The sequence below is a fragment of the Rhinolophus sinicus genome, chromosome 12 (genome assembly GCF_057876585.1).
Source record: "Rhinolophus sinicus isolate RSI-liver-muscle chromosome 12, RSI-T2T, whole genome shotgun sequence".
NCBI lineage: Eukaryota > Metazoa > Chordata > Mammalia > Chiroptera > Rhinolophidae > Rhinolophus > Rhinolophus sinicus.
Window position 1 is genome coordinate 1,683,654 of NC_142512.1, and position 25,718 is coordinate 1,709,371.

Sequence of the window (25,718 nt, forward strand, 5' to 3'; positions counted from 1 at the left end):
ATTAATATTCACTTTACTATAGTCTTCAGGGGTTGTCCCAAAGAAATATTTTCCATAACTTCAGTCTGATAGTTTTAAAGTTCTGTGTTTTTCTATTGTGAATTTACAATGTATTTGAATTTTTTCTTTAATAGTGGATGAGTGTTCTGAAGGAGACCCTTCAAGCAGGTAGGTTTTTATGGATTTTTCAAACTCACATGTTAACTGAGAGTGCAGAGAGAAGCGAGTAACCTTTACTGAGTGTTCTGCTCTGGGCGAGACCCTATACTATGTGCCTAACGTTGGTTGTCTCAGGTCCTCGGCACAGTAGCTGTGCACAGTAGCTGTGCACAGTAGCTGTGCTGTTCAGCCTAGTTTTTATTCATTAGACGAGTGTGGTTCCGGGACGTGTATTAATTGACTCCTGGTTCCATAGTTACCAAGTGGCTGACCTGTGATGTGACCTTCAGTCTGCTTGGCTTCCAAGTCCGTTCTCTTGTCCCTCAGCCTGTACTGAGAAGTGCCTGGGCTGGCGTGGATTCAAGGTTCAGGTGCAAGTCAGGTGGACTCAGAGAGTCCCGTTTAGTGATGTGTTAACGCTGATTTAGAAGTTTCCTACCAAGCCCAGTTAGCCCAAGCTCTTGTCTTAATGTACTTGACAATTTCAGCAGTCACGAGAGCCTTCTTTTTACCATCAGTGTTTAGGCCAGGTCTCAGTTAGCTGTGGCCACAGAACCACAGGCTGTACATAAGCAAGACCTAATCAGGCAAGTGTTTTCAGGTATAATGCGATGTATCTTCTTGGGACGAATCTTTGTTCTGTAAGTGAAGAACATCTACGTATAGACCATGTTGTGTTAATTCAGCACAAATTGAGAGGGTATTTCTAATTGATTTCTCTACTTACAGAATCCCCAGCCTTTGTTTCCCTTCTGGCTGATACCTTTCCCTTGTTCTAGGAAGTTTTTTTTTCTTTTTTTTCCTAAAGTCTTTCTTCCTTCTTCCATGAGTCTTCTTCATTTTATACTTTTTCTCTGCTGTTCTCAGGGGTTTTTGTTGTTGTTGATCTGTTGTTTTATTCCACTTCTGCTAGCTAAGTATTCTCCATTTTTCTAGACGGAATCAAAAGTACATAGAATTCCAGGGTTTTAACGAATGTTAGCAATTAATTATTCAAAACACCCAGCAGTTCTTCATTCTGCCATGAATGTTTTGGTCAAGTGGTTATTCACATGGAAAGTTTGAAACTCCAAGCGATTCTGTGACTTATTTGAGTACAGTGAGTGATGAAATGAGATTCAGTGTAGGTTTCTAAGCCCAGTACACGTCCTTCTTTATCATCCTTTAGGTGAGTGTTTTAATAATGGAAAGGTCTAGTGAATGCAGTGGAAGAGGATAAGACTGGAATTAGCAAGGGAATCCAAGTTTTAAAAGGAACAATACTGGTTGGGATAGGAATAAGGCTTTTAGAATAGAGATCAGATAAGGGAAAAGAGATGAGAATAGTAGGCTATGACAATTTAAAGAGATATTACAAGAAGGAAGGACAAAGGATGTTGGTAGTTTTCTGAAAAAGCAGATTAATAGAAGGTTTTCAAGGACATTCTGTACAGGTTGCTGCTTTTCTGTTTCTTGAATTGGAGGAACCAGCCTAATTTAAGAATTTATGAAAACATATTAAAGTATCTGAGCCCCTGGAAACATTCTCTTTATAGCAAATAAGAATGTGGTATCATCCACCTGAACCCCAACTTAGGGAGGTGGGCTTATGTCCCCTCGAGTCCTGAGGCACTGGAGATTGCCGAACTACATAGATCTATGGCCCAAGGCAGGTGTCTCGTCACCTCCACCTCTTTTCCCAACGCGCTGATGTCCTTCCCATATATATGGAGTGTTGGGCAGAGGGAGGACTGATTGTGAAAACAGTAATGGACTTGGGTAGGTGGTAACATGCCTGTGTTGGGCGTGGATGACTGAGGCTCCATTTAGCTTATTTTCCAGGAACAGGGAAATAGAGAACTCCTACTGTGGGTCATTTGAGCCCATTCTTGTTTCAGGAGTCTATGCCTTCGTAGGCTAAAATTTTCAAGGTTGGAGATTGCCAGGACGCTGTGAGGACAAGTGATCTGGGAGTGGGAAGGCTAAAAACATACATATTTGTTCTTGAACTTTTGTACGTGTAACTTGCAAACATTATAAACACTTCAGGGAACTCACCGTAGTGTTTTTGAGTGAAAAGAAGGAATGGGGTAAGTTTAGTAACTGCTTTCTATGTTAAAGAACCAAGATTGCTATTTTAGACTGACACAGATTAGTCCTTGAACCAGGGACAGACAATGGAGAAGGGACAGTGTATCTTTCTACCTTGATTTAGGTCATCGGTTTTGTCCCAGTTCAGGTTCCAGTAATATCAGCTATTAATTGGGTTTTCAATTCAGCCTCAGGACTTGTGGTGAAAGCAAAGTAATCTCAGGCATTGACAATAAATTGGCTGTCATTCTTTGTTATGGAAACTTAGAGTGTATCTTCATTAAATATTGCATGAGTTGGGAGTGGTAGAGGCAGAAATAGATAACTAATAGCTTGTCTAAAACAGAGTCCATATTTTAATTAAATCAAGCAAGAAACTTCATTTAATATGCAAATAGCTGACCTTTTACTTTTTTTGTTGGTTTTGTAAAGAAATGAACTCACTTATTTTTTTGTGTATCTTCACCCTAAAGTCTTACCCGCAAACCTGGCACTAATGATTCAACGTCTATATCAACTGATGGACTCTTCAGTGTTGATACCGAGGTAAAATGCTCCTTTGTGGAATTAACTTTTTTGCTCTGAATTTAGTTTTGTGTAGCACTTACTTGTAAAATTTAGTAGTGGTCCACCTATCATTGTTTTATGTTTGTAATGGAAAATTGGTCAGCGTGAACCATTTTATAACATGTGAGCATTTGAGGCTTTTTTTTTTTTAACTTTAGGAAGTATTGAACATGGGAGCTGTAAAAAAGAAGGGGCTGGGAAATATATAGTGATAGGACAATTATATTGGGAGGTATCCCACAGTGATGGAGATATGCAATTTGGTTACGTATTAGGATTCTTAATATATCTTTTACATTATTCCAACATGACTTTCATAATACTCGTGCCTAAATGAAATCTTTGATGGATTCAATTACATATTGTCATAGTCATGTAATCTTCCTGGTACCTTTCAGTTTTAAAACTATATAGCATATAACATACACTTCTTTTTTTGTTACACTTTGTATTTTGGTATCATATAGTTGTTGGGAGCCAGTGTTTTCTCTATTTTGTTTTCTTGTGCTTTTTAGTTATATTCAGTTGAAATTGAATAATATTTTGTATAAGTTTCAGGTATACTGGGTTCATAATTTAGGCTAAAATAATAGTAGAAATTGTGACAATTTAGAATTCAAGTCCTCTTTCTTAAACCCCATATTGTAAAGGGATTCCACTATGTTCTAAATCATTGCATTATGACTATATTTAAATGTCTTCCTCTAATTGAGGAGTACATGTTTTGCATAAAATAATAACCAATTTTAGAAGCAGACATTCTTAAGAACCATATAGTAATATACCAAATTTCAGAAATTTTTTTGTTTTTTAAATGTAAAGTTTTTCATTTATGTTAGAGTTGACATTGAATATTATGTCAGCTTCAGGTGTACAGCATAGTGGTTAGGCATTCATATAATGTATAAACTGGTACCCCGATTAATCTGGTATCCCTGACAGCATACTTAGTTATTACAATCTTATTTACTATATTCCTTGTACTGTAACTGACATGTTCATAACTATTTTATATCTGTCAATTTATACTCCTTAATCCTTTTACCTTTTCAAGCATTCCCCCAACAATCCTCGAACTGGGCAACGATCAGTTAGTTCTCTGCACTTATGAGTTTGTTTCTCTTTTCTATGTCAACTTTTTTTTTTAGATATCACAAATAAGTGAAATAATGTGATATTTGTCTTTCTCTGTCTGACTTATTTCACTTTGAATGATACCGTCTAGGTCCACGCACGTTGTCACAGCTTGTAAGATTCTATTCTTTGTTACAGCCAAGTAGTATGTTGTTGTATCTATGTACCACTTCTTCTTTATCCAAGACGATGGACACTTCGGTTGCTTCTTTATCTGGACTATTGAAAATAATGTGCCAAGGACCATACAGATGCACAGATGTTTTCAAATCAGTGTTTTGGATTTCTGTGGAGAAAAACCCAGAAGTGGGGCTGCTGTGCCACGTGGTAGTTCTATTTTCAAATTTTTGAGGAACTTCCATATTGTTTTCCATTGCGGCTGGCCGGGTTTGCAGACTCACCAACAGTGCGCGGGGCTTCCCTTCACATCCTCAGCAACAGTTGTTGTTTGTTGATTTATTGATGATGCGATTCTGACAGTTGTGAGGTGATAACTCATTGTGTTTTTAATTTGCATTGCTCTAATGATGAGTGGCACTGAGCATGTTTTCGTATGTCTCTTGGCTGTCTGTGTGACCTCTTTGGAGAAAAGTCTATTCAGGTACTTTTCTGATTTTTTAATTGCATTGTTTGTCTATTAAAGGTGTTGCATTTTATGAGTTCCTTACATGTTTTGGATGTCGACCCTTTATCAAATATATCGTTGGCAAATCTCTTCTCCATTCATCTGGTCGTGTTTTCATTTTGTGATGGTTTCCCTTGCTGTGCAAAAAAATTTAAGTTTGATGTCATATTTATGGGTCTTGTAGTTCTATCCATTCAGCCACCTTATGTCTTCACTGGAACATTTAACCTATTTACATTTAAATAATTATTTATAGGCATGTGATTATTGCCATTTTATTATTCATATTTCCTCTCCTCCTCTTCGTCCTCATCCTCTTCCTTCTCCTCCTCTTTCTGTTCTTCTTCTTCTTCTTCTTCTTCTTCTTCTTCTTCTTCTTCTTCTTCTTCTTCTCCTCCTTCTTCCCCTTCCCCTTCCCTTTTTCGTCTCCTTCTCCTTCTCTTTCTACTTCTTCATCCCTCCTCCTCCTCCTCCTCCTCCTCCTCCTCCTCTTCCTCCTCCTTTTCCTCCTCCTCCTTCTTCATGTCACATTTCTTGTAATACTGGTTTGTTAGTGTTGAACTCCATCATCTTTTTCTCTGGAAAGTCTTTACCTCTCCATTGATTGTAAATGAGAGCCTAGCTGGATACAGTACTCTTAGTCGAAGATCATTGCTTTTCATCACTTTCAATATTTGCCAATCCCTTCTGGCCTGCAAATTTTCTGCTGAGAGATCAGCTGACAGTCTTATGGGAGCTCCATTGTACATGACTAACTACTTTTCTCTTGAAGGTTTTAATATCTTCTCTGTGTCCTTACCCTTTGGCATTTTAATTATAATATGTTTTCGTGTGGGCCTGTTTGGGTTCATTTTGTTTGGAACTCTTTGTGTTTCCTGCGCTTGTGTGTCTATTTCCTTCTCCAGGTCAGGAAAGTTTTCCATCATTGTGTAATCCAAAAGGTTTTCAATTCCTCTCTCTCTCTCTCTCTCTCTCTCTCTCTCTCTCTCTCTCTCTCTCTCTCGCTCTCTCTCTCTCTCTCTCTTCTCCTTTTGATAGTCTTACGAATGTTGTTATACTTGATATTGTCCCAGAGGTCCCTTAAAGTATTCTCTGTCTTTATTTATCTTTTACTTATATTCATTTTTTTTCTGTTCTGATTGGGTGTTTTCTGCTACCTTGTCTACCGAATCACTATTTGAACCTCTGCTTCACCAAATGTGGTGCTGATTCCATCTATAAATTATTCATTTCAGATACTGTATTCTTCATTGCAGACATTTTTTAATGATTTCTATGTCCTTTTTATGTTTCCTGTCTCTTCGTTGAAATTGTACTGAGTTTATCTATTCTTCTAATTTCATCGAGCATCCTTATAACTAGTATTTTGAACTCTGTTTCTGGTAGATTGCTTGTCTCCATTTGGTTTACTTCTTTTTCTAGTTTTATCCCATTCTTTCATTAGAGAAATGTTTCTTTCTCTCTTCTTTTTTCACTGCCTCTCTGTGTTTGTTTCTATGTATTATGTAGATCTGCTAATTCGCCTCCTCTTGGCAGCATTGGCTCATATAACAGGTGTTGTGTGGGGACCAGTGGTACAGTCTGGTCACCTTAGCCAGGTGCTCCAGAAGCTTGTGTGGGTGGTGTGTGCCCCCCTGTTGAACTTGAGCCTTGATTGCTCTTGGCACATCAGTGTGTGGAATCGACCCTCAGGACGACTGGCTGTGACTACAGTACTTGAGCTGATGTATGTGGGCTGACCTCGCAGAGTGAGATCGGCTATAGCAGGGCTCTGGTGTCTGCTCAGTCCATTGCTTGGGCGTGTCATTTATGGAGCTAATTGGGTGTTGTTCTGGTGTTGCTGAAGCTGATCACCAGGTGTGTTGGATTTGGGGCCTCTTGGGAGGGGCTGTGGGGCAGGCCAAGTTCAGCTGCTGCTAGTGCCCAACTCAGAGCCACCTAATAGAAGCCACAAAGTGACCTACTCTTGGTAGCTGCCTTTGTGGGTTTGGAGGCACCGAGAAGCGCCTACGCTGTGACACAAGACAGGATGATGGATAGGATACCAGAAAGAAACGGAGGTCCTCAATATCATAAAGTGCAGCCTGAGTGACTGTCTTAAAACAGAATTGTGACGATGCAACACCTCTGCTTACTGAGTGACTCCCCACTACGTGAGGGTGAAATTCATAGGCTAGCATGACACGTGCCTTCTTTGATTTGGTTCTGAAACTGCAGTGGTATCTCCATCCAACTCTCAGTGTTCCAGGCTTACCCCATTCCTTTGCGGCCTCACTTGCAATATGTTCTTTCATCCTCAGGCTTTTGCTCGCGCTGCCCTTCTGGAATCCCCGTCACGCCTTCCCTCAGCACCTTGCATAACTGTCAAGATGCAGCCCTATCTTTGCCGCATCTGCTGAGCTTCCCTGGTGCAACTGACTGTTGTCTCTTGTGCCCTTACGATACCTGACTCATGTGGGCTGTTGAAGTGGAGAGCGGTACTTTTCTGCTCTTATTTTTTCATGTGTTATGTCATCTCTACTCGTACTAGCGTGTAGGACAGAAAGTCTCATTTATATTTCCAGCTTCCCCTGGGGCTGTGCCTATGATTTGATGGCTACAGTAGAGTCTTTTGTCTTGTCGATGGATGGACTGAGTGAGTGAGTGAACGAGTAAACGAATATGGTGTTTTCTGAAGTTGGGTTGTTTTTTCTTTTTCCTTCTTTTTTTTTTAATAGAAAGAAGCAACCAAACCGGCAACTGGAAAAGGAGAAAATGGTGTGGATCTTATTGAAAGTGCTCCACAAGAGCAAACAAGCAATGGTAATTTGACTTGTGCTGATGGAGCACAGCAGAATAATATGAGTGGTAATTTAGTGACTGTCTATGAATTCTTTCTAGCGTAAGTGCTGCTATAAACAAATCTAACATGTGTAGGTCCAAATGTGATATTTATTTCTTTTAAGCATTTTTTTTCTATCTTTTTTTCAAAAGTGTCCCCACTACTAACAACTGCTTCTTCTTGCAAATGCTTCAACCCCCTGAAATTCTTTTCTGCTATTACTTTTATGGAAATATTCATGACTGAATGTGTATTCAAAATGCATAGTAATATATGTTCACATTAATGTACCTGTGACTACATTTTATAGTTAGAAAGTCATCATTAGGATTAGGACAAGAGGAAGATGAAGAATCACCTTGGCATTCTGAGGTACTGTCTTTCACTATTCTTATTATTATCGTTATTATTTGAAATATCACCATTCTGTGATGTGAAAACGAAAAAGGTATGCTTTGACTTTACTTTCTCACCCCTACATTTCCCCATACACACCAATTTGTATGGTTTCGCCTGTAATTATTAAACTGGCTATGTGTAATATAATGACACAGCGTAGTACAATTCTGCTAACTTGCAAGTTTCTCTTCAGGCAGTCAGTGTAGTATAGTATAAAACACAAAGGTTTCCAAGTCATAAGGAATCAGTTTGGGTTCTGAAGTTAAGTTTCCCTAAAAGCTAAAGAATTATTCCAGCTCGAACTGTGCCCAAATGCATGATCTTGTGGGTTTTGTGGATGTGTAAATGTCCTAATGAATTTCAGAAAGAAAGAATTTGGATCGCAGGGTTTGTTTATAACTTGGAACTTGAAAAGATAATGCCTGGGACATCAAAGTATTATTAATTAGTATTGTCAAAGAGATCTGCAAGGAACTTTTGCTGGGAAGGAAGAGCATGGTGAATACTAATAATACGTTGGATTATACTAACAACAATTCGGCTGAGCGCTGCTTTAATACTAACAACTGTCTTGTTCACTTAAAGTATCATGCATTGAGTAACTTGATGGCAACCGTCCTTGTAGTAATAGAAGTACAATGTAATGATGAGCTAATGTGAGGTGACAGCTGTGGAAAGATATAAGAAAAGTGTGATCTTCTGATATAGGCAACTGCTGCCTACTGGTACACTGTGTTTGATGATCAGAACAGACTAGAATTCTGGATGGGTCCCTTACTAGCTATGGGATCTTGGGGAAACTTCTTTTGAACCTGTCGGATGTCAGTGACCTCATTCGTCATAATGGTACTAATGACTACCTTTCAGGTATGTGGAATGCACAAATGTGGTAACGAATGTGAAAACACTTTTAAAACTGTAAAGGGAGCTATAGAATGTAAAACACAATGATCACAGTGGGATGTACTGACTTACTAGATATCGGGGACACTTTTTGTAAACATGTAGGACAATCAAATGGCGGTAGTGTCAAGAGCAGAGTGGAAAAGTTAGAAGGGGCATGTGGATTTCTAATCTGGGGGATGTTAAGTTTCAGGAGACTGTGATTGGCGGTACCCTGTAGATGTGTAGTGTTTCGGTTCTTGAGGCTTTGTTGGTGCGAGCTCAACGTTTTCACCTTGAGTTAATTTCTAGTTGGACACCAGCTGTGTGCTGGGCAGTTAGACTCTGAATGGAGAAGTTCAGGGGTTCAGCTGTAGTTGTAGGTGCAGAAAAACAAGTGAACAACAGTCCATCATAAGGCACTATAAGTGCTTCATTTAAAGAGAATGGAGAATGCTGGGTTAGAGAATATTGTCGTGGGGGGGCATGGTTGTAGTTGGAATGGGAGTGGGAGTGGAATTTCGGGGGTCAGGAAAGATCTTTCTGAGTGTGACAAAAACTGCCAAGTGAAGCATGAGAAGGAGCCAGTCGTGTGAAGATCTAGAAGCAAAACCTGCTGGACAGAGATAACAATGGATCACATCTGTTCATATTTTATTCTAATGTCTTGGAATGGCCAGGAAGCAGGAAGTGGGGTAACCATCATCAAACCATTTTTGTATTTGTTGTTTTGTGTGGGAAAGAAATAAAATGTGCATAGTAAGTGTCTGGTACATTTTAGATGGTTATAATAAATAAATGTTCTTATTTTTCCCCGATTAGAAATTATTATACTTTTTTGAAAAGTTGCATAACTATATATAACATTTTCCCTATTATTTATTGAAACATAATCTAATCAAAAGTTTTTCTTATCACTTTGCCACTTTGTTCAATCATTTTTTCTATCAAAATTTTTGTCAAACAAGAGTTCGGTTTTTCCAAGCTCTTCTTGATTTAGATGAAGTAGGTTCTAAAATGTTCTGTTTAGACTCAACTGGACATACACCAAGGTTTCTTACCATTTCAAGCAAGTATCTTGTTTTAACACTAAAAATCAAATCTGTCATTAGAAATATTTAGCAGTTATATCAAGTACACTTATCAAAGTATTAGGTCACTACAAACGTAATTGCAGTTTAAAAGCTTACAAAAATTGCAAAACTGCAATTACATTTGCACGAACCTAATGTTTGCTTAAATACATATTTTTCAAAAAGTCCTTTTCTTGGTGGTGATAACACTAATATTTTTATCCTGAATTATTAACTAGAAATTGTATGAAGTGTCCATTAGTTACTAATCGTCCTGTTTCCTAACCCTTTCAGACGAGAATTGAAGTGGAAAATCCTGGTCCTCACGAAGGTGTAGGAATGGACGATGTGCAACCCTTCAGACCAGGTGCACTTTGCAATACCAGTTTAATTTTGGGAAGGAGTACGCAAGGACATTTGGCATGCTCGCAGTCTTCTATTCAGAATTCCTTTCTTTTGTTACAATTTAATGGAAGGATTTCACATAAGCAACATGATGTCACTGTTGGTATTGATGTTTGAAAAAAAAGACATCGACAGGAATAAGAAAACAAGATTTTAAAAATGTGACTTTTTTCAGATGTTTCTCCTCTTGGTTCGATATCCTAAATGTCCCAGTTTGGAACCCCTGTACTTAATAGGGGTTCTCAGAGGTTAATTATCACACTGGAAGATATTTCCAGGGTTTGAAAATGGTTCTTTGAATTTTGACCTTTACCTAGAGTAAGCCTCAGTTGCTACCATGTCAATTGTGTTTTAAATTTATTCCTCTTAGTGTTGTAACACTGATGGTCTTAAGACAACCAGATGTTCTGCTGAGCAGACACCAGGTGTGTGTGTACGCGCGCTTATGGTGTCTTTGATTATTAAAAATGGGAGAAGTAATTAATCGTAATGAATATTTGGTAGACACAATCTTTGAAAACAGGAATTCTGAAGCTTTTGTGCCTTGGGATGCTTTTATGCTATTAAAAATTATTGAGAATTCCAAAGAATATTTTTAAGTCGGTAGTCTCCGTAGATAGTTACAGTATTAGAAATAAAAACTGAACAATGTAAAATACGAGCTCACACAGGCATGCATTCCATGAACCATTAGAGCTAAGACCCAGTCACCATCAGACCTATGATGTTACCATCAGAGCTGTGATATCACGGCCGTGGAGAACTCTACTGCACACTTAGAAGAGAATGAGAGTGACAATGGCAAATGACATTTAGTCTTTCTGTGAAAATAGTTGTGACCTTTTCGGGCCCCACGACTTACAGATCTTGGGACTTCAGGGATTCTTACATGACATTGGAAACCACCGTTTGAAATGATGTACGGGCTTCCTGGACGTGAAATGATAAAACAGGCTTTAAAGCTTCACTTCTACAATTGTGTTTTTCTTTCACTTGTCTTAAAAAGTTTTAAGCTGAGAATATTGTTTAAAAAACAAAAGGAAAATAGTTTTGTCATATATTCGTTTTCTGTCTCATGGTGCCCTGTACTCCTTGGAGCTCATGTGGACCTAGTTTGATCCTATTTTTCCTTGGAAACAATAAGGTCACCCAAGACTGTAATTTGTCACATGAATATCTGTTTATCTAAGGCTTAAAAAAATGAATTCTGAAGATATTGGAGCATTTAGAAAATACCATTTTCTTATAATAAGTAGTTTCTTATTTGAAGTCGTACCATTCATTAAAAGTTTTTGTAAACCCACGTTTGTCATGCATATTTAAACTAAAGATAAGTGGTTACACGTAACTTTGGATCATAACAAAAAAAAATCATACCCTGCACCATCTATTAAGTAGGTAATTTTTAATTGGAAACACATTATATAATAGAAATTGCTGCCTGATGATAGTTAATTAAACTTACCTGTGTCAATGGCAAGTATAGGACACCTAAAATAAAATGTACTCTGAAGGAATAGTGTATTGGGGGAAAAGGAGGACGTGTGACTGTTTCTCTGAAAAAAGAAGTTTTACAACATAGTCAACTTTGTGTTATTTTTACATCCTAATAAATGAAAAGTTAATCCCAGAATTCAGACGGGGATTCTGCTTCTTTGACCTCTAATCATGGAACTTGTCAAAGATCCGGGGATTAGAAAGTTGGTGATAAAAGGCCATTTGCCACACACTCAATGAGCAAACCTATGTCAGCATCCACAGAGTTTGGACAGATGACCGTAATAGACAAACTAGACTCAGATTGTAGGTGTGTTTCTGTTAGGTAATAATAGGCTCCATGACTTGTGTGAATCACCGCTACCAGAAAACAGAGAAAGCAAAGAAGGAAATAAAGGAACAGAAAGTGTTCAACCCCAGCCCACCTCTATGTAGCTTCATCATAGTTCTGACTTTCCAACAGTCACTTTGTGGCAAAACCTACTTTATGTTTACTCTGTTTATGCAACTTACAACAAAGCAAAATGACTTTTAGCAAGACATTGGCGTTCTTCCTGAACCACAGCAACATATGGGAATAAGAAAAAGAATGAGGTGAAAGCGTGGTTTCCTTTAGACTAGTATTTAGCGTACACTGGGGAGTGGGCAGCAGGATTATATGTACCACATTGGGACCAGATGGGAAAACTTCATAAAGATCTAAAGATTGCCTAGTGAAACAAAACATAGTTTCTTAGCTTTAGTTTTATATTCTGAATTCACAGGTATCAGTTAAAACTATTTATTGTAAATGAAAAAGCACCTTCCGAAACCAACAATCAAATATTTCTTGGATTTTCTATGGCTTTATATATTTTAGAATTGACTTTCCCAGCAGTGATGGGAATCGTCGAGAATTAAATCTATAGCACTTCCTTCTCAGCTGTGTCCGCAGTCTGTCTCCTCTTCTCTCTCTTCTTCCTTAAACCCCAGTGCTGAATCCTCAAAGGTGAAAAGAAATTTTCAGAATAGGAGAGGAAAACATTTCAGCTATAAGGAAGGGTGTACACTGATAAATGCATCAGAAGGAACAGTCATTTTGGAAACAATGAATGACGTTGCAGTTGAATCTTAGGGTGTTGTTCAAAAGATACCATTACCAGGTAGAGAGCAGAGTATAGAGTGCAACTCGATATGTTTGTCCTGCATTTCTAAACTGTCTTTTGTTTCTGATTGTTCTTCCATCGATGTTCAATGAATGAATTTGTGGATGAATTTTTGACATGTTTGTATGCCTTTCAGTTTGTGACATCTCATATTTCCCAAATGGTTTGTTGAAGTGTTAGCTAATTAGAAGTATTTCTTAAGTAAATATTCAGGAAAAGATTACGCTTAATTTGAACTCTCAATTGATAAGATGTTATTTTCTGTATTTATAAAGATTATAGCTTTTATCAAACTGTTCTAAGTAGTTCGTTTTAACTAATACGTAGATTTGTCAGCAGGACAACACCTAGGAATGACATCGGAGGAAGGGCAAGCGAGGCTTGATGGAAATGAAAAGACCTACACGCATGTATGTGAAATTTACTTTGAAATTTCTAGTATAGTATGGTTTTCTGTGCTTTAATAATATAATACAGTCCAGTTGAAATTACCTTACATGCTAGCCTTTTAGAGTCAAAAGGTCATAACTGAATGATATTTATAACATTTGAACTAGTTACAAAACTTAAAATATTGTTAGAATCTATAGATATTCATAGCTCAAGTTTATCTTTGGATTGAGGCAAAAAAAATAATAAAGTCCTGAATATTGTCTGCGCCTTTAATTTTTATAACTCCCTTACGTAATAAAGAAAGTAACATCAAATATTGAGTCACATGATGAGACAGTTGAAATTATGAACCATGTAAAAATGATGGCCACTGATTCGGGCTCACGCGAAAGGAGTCAGGATTCTCAGGGGTTCAAAATGTGCAGTTCCATATGGCTGGTCACTAAGGTCAAGGTTAGAGATGGATTCTTCCTTGTGACCTCTGTGTAACGGACTCTGAGTCTACATTCAGGGAGAGAATGGGGTCATGCACTCAACTCAACTGCTTTTTAAGAAAATCACACCTTCCAGGATGGGACCTTTGGTTGTTAGGGCACAAACAATAACTTTCTAATTTCTTTCAGTTCAGTGTAGGAAATCAGTAAATATGATTTAATTTTTTATCTGCTCTTATTAGTGGGTAGTGAGTCAGTTATAATTGGATGCAACAGATAACTATGTCAATGTGTAACACTGTCATAGTGTATAATTGGAATTAATATTTAGGAATTTGCTTCTCTTACTGATTGATGTTAATCATATGGGCTCCTAATTAAAGTTTGCCTATTCTCCAGTTATTAATCTTGAAAAAATAATCTTAAATTCACTATGGGGTCTCACGATTTAAGATATGGTGGGGTGAACTATTTTAAGTGAGGAAGCCTCTGTGACATTAAAAATCATCTACTATCTCATTTTTTGGGTGGATTTAACATATAAGCGATTGTTCAGTGCAAACGGTGACAAAATTAGTTTTGCGGGTTCATGTTTTTCTTCTAATTTAGACTAAGGCAACTTATTTTTCACTTTCTAGTTACAGTCCAATAATTTGGGAGTAAGTAAATGTAGATTAAGATTCTTAACAGTTAAATTTAGTTATATTCTAATTTTTCTCCGTTCATATTCTATTCTCCAGGTTATACAAGAGGAAAACGACACTCAGAGGCCACTTTCCCGAGAACAGGACAAGAGAATATTACATGATGCAGTTCTGACCAATTGCCTTCAACAACAAAAGGAGACAGAAATAAACCTTCAGAAAATGAATTCTGAGGTATTTTCTTTAGTCCTTTTCAAACATGTGTGTGTGTATTCGTGTATGTACATATTTTAAAAACCAATGTTGTACGTATGGGAATTGTAGAGGATTTTAAAAAGAGAGAGAGAGAGAGAGAGAGAGAGAGAGAGAGAGAGAGAGAGAGAGAGAGAGAGAGAGAGAGTATTTTAGGGGGAGTGACATTTTTGGTCCATTGCAATAAATGATATTCTTGACTGAAGTCCTTTTATGTCCAACAGTCAAGTAGTGACGTTCCCAATGTCTCATCTAAAGGGGAGGCTTTCAATGCTTTTTACAGGGATCGATGAGCTTTCTACAATCTCAAAACTATTGCTACTGATAACGGAAGTTTCAGTGTGAGGCAGTGATTTCATCCCCTTGCTGTATTAGCAGAGAGGTTAGTTTTCACTTCCACTGATTGTAAGGAGTAGAGGCATAGCCAGGTCAGGGACCGTCTTTTAGATCCCGTTCTCCTACTTTTGAGAAAGTAACAACTTGCTCCCAGTAGAGTCCTACTTCAGACTAGGAACTTTTGAAGAAATTGGATGCCGTGATACATACTTAGTGATAATTTATTGGTGAGGATTTTATTCAAAGAAGTCAGTGTATTTGCCCCTGTTTCACATTTATTTCTCCTTTAAACATTATGAAAAGGAAATAACACTTATGCAGCAGCAAATGATCTCACTACTTTCTAAGAAGAGCTCTATAATTTTGAGCTTATTTTCCCTGAGTGTTTTGAAATCTAAGGCTTCGTTGGAATTTACATATTTCCACTAGAAGAGCAGCAAGCACACTATTGCGGAGCCCAAAGTCCTGCGGAAAATCCTGACCTTGCTCATCTTTTTAATCACTCTGTTCAAGATTGTGATAACGAAACGAGTTCATTGATGTATAAAGAAGTGCTTAGCGCAATGCCTAGATGTATCAGTGATTAGTAGACTTAATCTTATAAGTGACTCTGAAAGTATTAGAAATGTAGAATATCTTTTCAGTATTCTTGGGAATAAAGTTGTAGGAAATGTAATCAGTCCAAATGTATGCAGAGTGAATACTCTTACTGTGGGAGAGGTGTATATTCAGACGATAACCTCTATTTTAAAGTGTAGTCAGACTTCTTAATCTTTTATTTCATGCCTTCTGGGTTTGCTGCCTTTCCAGTTCTGAGACGCTTAAAGTTCTCTTATGATTTTAAAATTCTCTTTTTCCATTTCATGGATTCAGCATCTTATATTAATTTTGTTTTTAACTTTTTGGAATTTATTCTTGTATAAAGTTGGAGGTTTGGATTCATCGTTGTATTTTTCCAATGGGATATCCACTTACTGCAACCTTTTCATTATATAAACATTTAGGTTCTTCTTTAATTTCAGAGGATATCATGATATGTCATTTCATTGAATGCTAGCTACAAGTCTCCTTTGTTTTACTTAGGTTTCTGAGAGTTATGAAAAAGAAAAAGACCTGTTGCCTAAAAATCAGATGTTGGGGGATGAAATCGCCATAGGAAGACTGCAAAGGGACACACTGAAAACTCAGAATCAGGAAATGGAAAAAAAGTACTTTGAGGACACTGCAAACGTAAAAGAAAAGAATGACTGTCTTCAAAAGACGAGAAAACTGAATGACGAAACACTAACAAAAACAGTATTTGAATGTAACAGACAGCTTAATGTCCCAACAGCTGAGAATACAATGCTGAACTCTCAGCTGGAGAATGAAAGACAAAGCAAAGAAAGACTGAAAACAGAAGCAGAATCCACCCATCATTATAAGCTTAGTAAGCAATTAATAAGACACCTACAAAATGCTTTCCAGGGATTAAGAGATGAATGCTTGCCCTTATTGGACAAAAGCGGGTTTGCTATGTGTAACCGAAAAGAAAAGAAGGCGATTCTTTCTCAACAACTTGCTAAAGCTGGAAGTAAATTCAATAGCTTAGACACTGAGCTCCCTCACACAAGATATGCTGTCAGAGACAGGACATTGGTTTTTGAACCTGTACTGAAAGACCTAAACCAAACTCAGTGTCAAGAGGAGGAAATTGAACCCGTGTATCAGAGGGAACACGGAAACGTGAACACATATATTGGAAAGTCGGAATCCTTAAAGGAGAAAGGTTTTGACTTACAAAGTGGAAATATGCTTCTTCGACGGCAACTGGATGATGCGTTCAACAAAAGTGACAATAATGAAAACTCAGGAATGAGTGTTGAAGAGCAGCTTCAGGAGGGCAGAAAAGTGCTTCAAGCTGAATGTGAAAAACAAGATCCTATTGCGAAAGAGAGACATAAGGAGTTAGTCGACACATTGATTCACTTGGAAGGAAGAATATGCCAGTATGAAAACGATGAATCAGAAAGAGAAGTAAGTATCCAGAAAAATAGTTTTCAAATTTCCCGAAAGAAAATTCAATGTTCAAATATTTGATGATGGCTAAGTGTTGAATCTATCTGAATATTAAAAATATATAGATTACAAATGCATTTGTGCTAACAGCTTAAAAGCATACATTGTATCCAGCCAATAAAACTTAGACCTGTGAGGTGCTTTACTTTGAGTCAAGACATTGTGTTGACTATGAAATTTTAAGGTATAAATTGTTATTAGATACATATTGATATGAATGATTTAGTCCTACACTGCTGCAATAATAATTTTCATCTTTGTTACCACATTGTAATACCATTGTGAAGCAGATAAATGGAAATGCTCCTATGCAAACAGAATTTTTAGAGATAAAGGTTCAATTAAGTGGATTACGTAGAGTTAATTCTAGATTTCCCACATGAACTGAAGTGTAGATGGTGTCCCTTTCCCTCAGTAGTTTCTTCCACATTTTAGTTGGTATAATTTTGATTTTATTCATGTCAATTTGATATAAATTGGAACTATTTCAGTCCCAAATAATGTATTCTTATGACCTGTGACCTCTTTAAAGACAGCTAATTTTTCATTAAATCATGATTTTGGACAAATGTGAGGAGTTTTATCAAAACTCTACTTGATTTGATCTTCCCACTGCTATGTATAATTGTCCTTGAATATTTTTACAAATTCGTATTTCTCATCGCAAGGCCCATTTACTATCATTTGGACATAAGTTTGTCCATTTCAAAGAGAATTGTAGCGGTCTGTGATTTATTAATTTGGCATTGGGTCCCCATTTTCAGACGAGTGAGGGGAGGCAGGATTCATGTGTAGCAGGAAGGAGGTCCAGGCCACGTTACCTGGGGCCCTGAAGACCACTGGAATGAGTTCGCTTTTCTTCTAAGATACAGGCATCTGTTGGAAGGTTGTGAGCAGTGGACTGTGTACGTGAGGACCTGTGAAGTCAATTTAAGCCTGTGATAAAAAAAAGGGGGAAAACATTCCACAATGTAGAATTGACTACCACTAGTCCCACCGACATACCAGTTTCCCCTTGAGATGTCAGTAGATTGTTAAGCTTTGCAGCTTCATCAGGAGAAATGGGGAGTGGGGCTGAATCTGTTGTTCAAGTAACCTATGTAATAGTGAGTGGGCAGCAGGATAACACCTTCTGTGTCTTACCCAGATTCAGTAGACAGACTTGTGCCCAAAAGAGGAAAAGAAGGTGAAATGATGCCTGGGGTGATCTTTTTCAAGTTATATATTATATTAATGTGTTAGAGTTAGTGATTATTAACATAATTTAATAGATGTGATTATAAAATCACTAACAGCATCATCTTCCTAGGTGGTTGGGAGACAACTTCAACAAGAGCTACCTGACACCACAAGAAAACTGCCTCTGTCAGAGGCTTCACGGGAGGTTAGATCACGTTACCGTATGAATTCAGAAGCTGAGACACAGGATTTCAAGACGTTAGAGCAACTCAGACGTCAGGTATGTGTGAAATGTAACCTGTCAACAGTTCATCTATAGTTGATTAATATAAAGTGTTTTAGGATCCTGATTTTCAAGGGCAGCTTTCTTTTGTGTTTTTGTTGTAATTAATTTATTATAATATTATTATCTTTATAATGCACTTCTTCCTTAAACTCTGGCTTCCATCCTGCTATTCGCATTGCATGTTTTTTCTTAGAGTCTATACCCTTGGTAACGTTGAGAAATAGGCAGCGTTCCTCATAGAAATGGAGAGACTTTTTCCTACTAAACAGTATTTTGTAGTGATCGCTCCATGACCACGATGAGCAGCCATTTAAGATCAGAAGATGATGTTTACTAGAACAATTCAGGCATTTGTCTTATTTCTTGTCATCACTTTTGTCAATGGTTACAGCACTGGCATATATTTCATGGACTTCAGACTGACTCGTACAGAAAGTTCATTATACAAACCAATTGAAGTAGACATTTCCCTCATTTTGTTTTCATTTTAGAAATATTGTAAAAGTATAGAAATATGTAGATCATTATAGTATGCACACCCACAATAGAGAATTAAGAAAATAATCGAGATTCACTATTGTTCTTTTTAATCTTCATTGGGATGCAATTCCCATATCATATTTCACCCATTTAAAACATACAATTCAATATCTCTCGTTACATTCAGAGAGTTGTGGAACTATCACCACAATCATAGAACATTTCCGTCACCCCCAAAAGAAACCCCACATCACTTAGCTGTCACCCGTCTTCCTGTCTCTCCCAGCCTCAGGCAGCCACCAATCTACTTTCTGTCTCCATAGATTTGCCTATTTTGGATGTTTCATGTGAATGGAATCACAGGAAGTGAGGTCCTTTGTGACTCGCTTCTTTCCCGTAACGTCACGTTTCCAGGGTTCAACCGTGTTGTAGCACATATCAATTGTTAGCTATTTCTTCCTATGGCCCAACATTACTTCACTTTGTGGACAGAATACTTACCCATTCATCAGTTGATGGAACTTTGTGTTGTTTCCACTTTTTGGCTGATAATAATTCTGCTGTGAACACGAGTTTACAAGTTATGGTGGGAGCCAATGTTTTGATTTCCCTGCCCTCGGATTTCAGCTCCCAACCTCGCCTCTCCGTGACGCTTTCTCTGACTGTCATTGAACTCATGTTCCTCAGCACTTGTCAGATAGTCTGTGCAGAGCAATCAAGCCCTAAATTTGACATAGTTTTAATTTTTCATGAGCGAGAATTCTGTCTTTCTAAGTATAAGTTTGTCTAAGGGGAAATAGTATTTGATATGATGGCACCTATCCTGGCATAAATTAAAAATGTTTTCTTTAACAGTTGTTAGGATAAAATTAAATACTTTATACCAAACCAATACTTCCCCTTGGAGACATTGATATAACTAAATTTTTATTCTCAAGTATTTCTCACAATTATATATAAAATCGAAAGCACGAATCTAACAGAAAATTGTTCAATGAAATGCTCATTTTCCCCCTCTCCATGAAAACAAAAAAATAAAATTAAAGGGAACCAGCCCTTCCTCTCTGCAGCCAGACAGGGTGTACAGGTTGGTAGCACGTTCTAACTGTACAGTTCTGAGGACGGCTTTTCTGATCTGCCAGAGCGTGTTGCTTTCCTCTGCTCTTCTGAGTGCTTGCTAACACATCCCAACATAATCAGTTCCCGGGAATGAATTGGTTTGGGAAGTTGGGTTTAGCACTAGAGTCCGTTATTCCCACGTCAGTGGCTTTACCCTGCCTCTCATGGTCATAGAAATTGTATGGTCAATCGGGAGGTGGCATTTGCATTGTAGTCCAACTGCAAACCCTTTGATTTTACTGTGCGCCGTGTCCTTTTCTATTACATATGTTCCTTAATTTAATCTTCCCAATATCCCAGTGAGGTAGATGCCACTATTGTCTCATTTTATACATGAAGAAACTGAGACCCAAAAAGTTTAAGTATTTTGCTCAAGGTCGCCCAGCTAATAACTGGTGGACTTGGGATAAAAACCCAGGCATTTTGGCTCTTATTTAGTTACTGCCCCTCAAACTATTCCATGAACTATCTGACTGCCCCCAAGAGTAACATGTCAACTGGACTTGCCTGGTAATTCACATATGTCAATATTTAAAATTAGAGCTGATGGGATGCTTGGAATACAGTATGTTTGACTTCTCGGGTCATTTGTACTACAAGATATGATAATTAAGTGTGAGAACTCATTCTAGAAAAAGTGCTACATACCTCGTTTCTGAATATCACTTCGGTCACAAAGCTCCCTTTGGGAAGCTATGCACCAATGCCACCACCTAGTTCACAGTTCAAAGCAATTTTGGAACTCTTTTTCTGGAATGACCATCATTGCTGTCATCATATTACCTTTGATGTCCTGAATGTCATCAAAGAGTCTTCCTTTCCATATTTTCTTTATCTTTGGATAATGACATATTTAGTCATTGGGGGCCAGATCAGGTGAGTAGGGAGGGTGTTGCAATAAAGTTATTTGTTTACAGGCTAAAAACTCCCTCACAGACAGTGCCCTGTGAGCTGGTGCATTGTCGTGATACAAGAGCAATGAGTCGTTGGCTAAAAATTCAGGTCCTCTTAACTTTTTCACACAACCTTTTCAGCACTTCCAAAGAGTAAACTTGGTTAACTGTTTGTCCAGTTGGTAGAAATTCATAATGAACAATCCCTCATATAAATAAAAAAAGGGGAGCAACATCATTGCAACAAGTTTGCGAACTTAGTTGTCAGATGTCATAGATCATCAGTAGTTCAACATCACTTTTTCTTTATTTTAGCAGCAAGAAGCAAGAGCTCGACATACAGAGGATGCGAGATGTACTGAGAAGATTCAAGATCACATACAAAAGTATAAGTTAAAGCAGCACAGAAAATAACCTGAGTATCTATAAAGCAGATGTGTAGTGTAGTATGACAGTTAGATCAGTTATAACAATAAACACATGAGTGTGAAGCTGGGTCAAAGTGTCAGCTTTGCGCTACCTTGAAAAGAATAATTTGTGTACATTGTCTCTGATTTTGCACATTATCCACAATTCACAACTAGAAAAATGGCACAATTGCCAAATCATGCGCTTTTCAAATTGTAAGATTTTATGTAGTTGCTCCTTCAGATATTTGTTCAGAGATTATGTGGTATGCTTTAAAGTCAATGTGTGAGAATAATTATGTCAAAATATTCACTTTAGGCTTGACACTGAAAGCACTGACCTAACAACGACAACTAAAAAGCTAGTGGGCCTAATCGAACAGCTTCACAGGAACCTGTCAGGTACAAGCTTGGTGAGTCAATCTCTTCATTTGTGTCATACTGCAAAGGAATGTGTATGTCTGTCATAGTAGCTTATAATACTATTTTAGACAATAAGAACAGTCTCATTAATAAAAGTACTGTATTCATGTTGATACTACTTGCTGGGAGTAATGTAATTCCTCTCTACAGAGAAAGAAATCTCAGTTCATAAAATTAATGATTTTTGCAGTCAGATTTTTATACAAAAAGATTGTGATAGTCGAAAGGCAATATTTGATATATACCACATTTCATTTACCTTTCGTTTGTCCAACGAGTTATCTACCACCCACACACCCAACATTCTGCCGGACTGCTGAAGTTTCCCCTGCAGAAAAGGAAAGTGGAAGGCACGTTAGTCCATAGCGATTCTGAAATACAGCCTGACGTGTGCTGTCTGTTCTTGGATTAGGACTTAGTCCTACCCATGCCAGTGCTTCTCCATGGCCCTTTGCTGTCCCCTGTGAGTCTTTGTCCTGTCCTTTTCATAAGAAATGACCTGTGCTTCCAGCTCTTTCCTCAGCATCATTCCTCCACCCAAATGTCTAAGACCCACAGGCCTCCTCTTATTTTCCACTGTTTTGGTTTTTACTAGGAGACTCTCCCCAGCGGGCACGATGCCGAGGACACAGTAACCCAGAGAGAGGCGGGAGCTCAGGCAACGGGTGAGCCAGGGCCGGGGGGCCTTTCGGGGTTGGGCGAGGTGGTGACTTCTTCTCTATCTACCCTGGAAGCTGTTCCCGCAGACCCCTTCCCTGCCATCCTGAGCCAATCGGGGAGTGGGTGGCCAGGGGTTGGGGAGTCCCCTCTTGTGGGAGGGTTTCCAGTTCCCAGCGGATCCTGACCTGGTGGGAAAGGGCCACGAGGGCAGCCATCCCTAAGCGCCCTTCCCCCTTCACCGGCCTGGCCAGCCGCAGGTGACTTCCTGTGAAGGTCACGAAGGTGGCGTAAGGTGATACCGTCCTGCGGGTTGGCAATCACTCTACAGCTAGTGCCTCATTATAAGGGAAGTGGTTAAGGGTACACCTTTGGTAGACGTAAAATACTGAAAACTACTCTAGGTTTAGGAAATGGCCCAGGAACACTAAAGAACAAATGACTTCTCTCAGGTGGTGGGATACTGAAGAACTGGCCCAAAGGAATCTTCATAAACTCTTGTGTCTAGAACATGTGTGGGTGTCTCTGTGTGGATATGTGTACATACATACTTATATACACGTATTTAGACAGAGAGAGAGAATATGAATATTTGATGAGGGTGAGGACTTGCTTTTACTGTTGGAGATGTGTAAGCTGGAGGCAGTAAACATCGAGGAGAGAAAATGAAACCAGGTTCCTCTGCCTCCTTCACCAGGAAAACTGTTGCACAGAAATGTGTGCCACAGAGTTATTTAAGGAAGACCAAAGCTGTAGGACCCTAAGGTGGTGGTAGGACATGCAAAGCCTGAGATCTGGTTCAGCAAGTGGCGCTGTGAACAGGAACCCCCCCTTGCTCTTTGTCGAGGGGCCAGGCTAACCCTCAGGCCCTGCCCAGTCTGTAGTCAGCTGGGAGGCCCTGACAGGAGGCCAGGGCCAGGGACCGCCCTGGAATGGACTACCCTGGAGACAGAAGACAATGATTAGAGTCTTTGGGATGAACGATCCATTTTTCTACTGGGACAGTTTCAGTAGTTCTTTAGATATTGTGAACAGCATTATAAAAGTAGTGTCTTTTTGTAATTGACCTCAGGTTGCATCTCATGCTATAGAATCCAAATAAACCCTCCAAAAACCAAAACAAACTTATTCTTGAAAGGAATTGGTCACTGTGTCTATTACCTTACCGTGGAAGCCCCCCTTTACGTAGATCTCCGAGCCCTGCTTCTTGTGAATTTTATAGATACTTGAACTGTGTGGTATGTTCTTTGGAATCTGTGGAACAGTTAATACAAAGCAAAACGAAACAAGTAAACTTTGTTGTTGGTTTTTAAAATAACATCTATTTCATGCAGAAAAAATATACGTATCACAAGTTCTCATTGTTTTCACTTTGATGTGCATGAGGATTGAATAACAGAATATATGTTATGAAATGATGTCCAGATATCTTTCCATTAAGTTTGTGCAAAAGTAATTGTGGTTTTTAAAGGTTAAAAATGAATGCAAAAACCTCAATTACTCTTTTTTTTTTTTTCACCATGAACGAAAATATATTGCTCCTTTATTTCTACATTTTAAGAAAAAGCTTTCCAGAATTTTAGGCAATTATCAGAAACAAAAAAGCAAACAGCATAGTTTTTCAGACAAATTGAGGTTACGGATTTTGGGTTTTATAACTAACTAAATTTCTATCAGGTATAGAACATACTTGTATCACTCAACATGTTTAAAACCAAATGTATATTCACTCTGCTCGGTTCGCTTTAAAGTTAACATCTGCTACCTCAGGGAACATTTTAAGTCCTTACTCTTTACATGGGCCTTAATTCCTCCTACTTCTTTCTCTAACACGAAGTAGCTTTATGTGCTTTGTTCCCTTGTTCAGCCATTCACAATGTACTGTCCCTTCCTTGCTACACATTGACCTGGTTTGTTAGCATTTTGGCAATCGACGCATGTCTTATTATCAGTAATTTTAATTAGCGGGGTCATCTGTGGGATGACCCAGGATGAAGTTGTTGCAAACACCTGTCATTGTAATTTCCTCTGGTTGCTCACGTTACCACCGCTATGTCGGTGGGCGTAATCTTTTAACACTCACCCTGCTGTATTTGAAAGCATCCTCACTTACTGAAAACAACAGGTTGTCCCAGACCATCCTGATTTATCTTTGCTGAAAGTCACTTATCTGCTATTATGTGTGCTCCCAGATTGCCTTCTAAGTAGAATTTGATGTGAGACTATCCACTGGGCTTTAGGGGTGAAAATGTGTCGGTGGTGAGGGGCTGCCACCACTGGGGCCCTTGAGTGACTAAGGTGGAAAGGTTATTTCCGAAACTAAAACCTCAATTACTCTTGCAGCAACCTAATAGTAACATGAAAAACAGTACTGATTTTCAAGGTAAGTTTTAAATGTTGAATTTAAGAATCTGGAAGTGAATGCCATAGAACTGTAGAGAAACTCATGTGGATTTGTCACCTACGCAGCAGGAAGTGTTTTACTAGTGTTAGACTTTAAAATACCTTGGTAAACTACATTTTCTTTTCATTTCAACAAACATTTCCTGAGGGCCTGCTGTGTGACAACATCTAGGAAGAATGAAATACAGACCTGGGTCTAAGTTTGACAGGAAGATGGACGGGCATGGGGTGATTACTTTGCAGAAAAGGGCCAGGGAGGTGAAACACAGGAGGAACGCGCTATCGGGTACGCAGAGGAAAGAACGGGACATCTATTTGACCTGGACATTGAACTGTCCAGTGGCTGTTTGTCAGGGCAAAAGGCGGCCATTCATTTCAAGCACAGGGCAGAACACAGATGCAAGGGCATAGAAGCAAGAGTGCAGGGAACTGTGAGCTCTGTAGTGTCCTCTGGGTATGAGTGGCATGGCGACAGGAGATATTGGTGGTTAAGTGACAGCCAGATCCTGAAAGGCCCTATTTGTCTCACTCAGGAAGGAGCTGGACCTCTGTCTTGTATGGGAAGGGTTTTAAGCGGGCACATGAGCTCATGTTGGGGAAGAAACCATGGAGGTAGTGGGGCTGAGAGGGAGATCTGAGAGTCAGACTGTGTAGGAGGCTATGAAATTTCATTCAGCAAGTATTTGTTGGACCCCCAACTATGTCAGGTAATGTCCTAGGTGCTGTGGACAAAATAGGCCTGTACTCTGTGGAGTGCGACGTTGATATCTGTAGTCCAGACGAGACAAGAAGGGCCTGACCTAAGCTGGTGAGGATGGAGAGGGGGCGGAAGTGACACCCTTTGGTGACCCATTAGTGACCCATTAGACTTGGAGGAAGAGGAAATGGGAAGACTCAAACACAGCTCCCAGGTTTCTGCCCGGGGCGATGAGGTGAAGTCTATTTCCATTTTCCGTATATTAGCAAGTTACAAAATC

General features: G+C 38.7%; 1 protein-coding gene across 1 annotated transcript in view; it reads left to right on the forward strand.

The window, feature by feature from the left end:
* Positions 1–22,344, forward strand: part of LOC148756419 (ankyrin repeat domain-containing protein 26-like) — a 43,485-nt gene extending 21,141 nt beyond the window's left edge. Inside the window, exons 6-13 of the mRNA XM_088788965.1 lie at positions 2,703–2,775; positions 10,025–10,097; positions 13,117–13,187; positions 14,345–14,482; positions 15,920–16,852; positions 18,204–18,353; positions 21,578–21,671; positions 22,277–22,344. Of these exons, the coding sequence (XP_088645091.1) occupies positions 2,703–2,775; positions 10,025–10,097; positions 13,117–13,187; positions 14,345–14,482; positions 15,920–16,852; positions 18,204–18,353; positions 21,578–21,583 (1,444 nt within the window). The 3' untranslated portion in view covers positions 21,584–21,671; positions 22,277–22,344. The remainder of the gene's footprint in view (positions 1–2,702; positions 2,776–10,024; positions 10,098–13,116; positions 13,188–14,344; positions 14,483–15,919; positions 16,853–18,203; positions 18,354–21,577; positions 21,672–22,276) is intronic.
* The last annotated feature ends 3,374 nt before the right edge of the window (positions 22,345–25,718 follow it).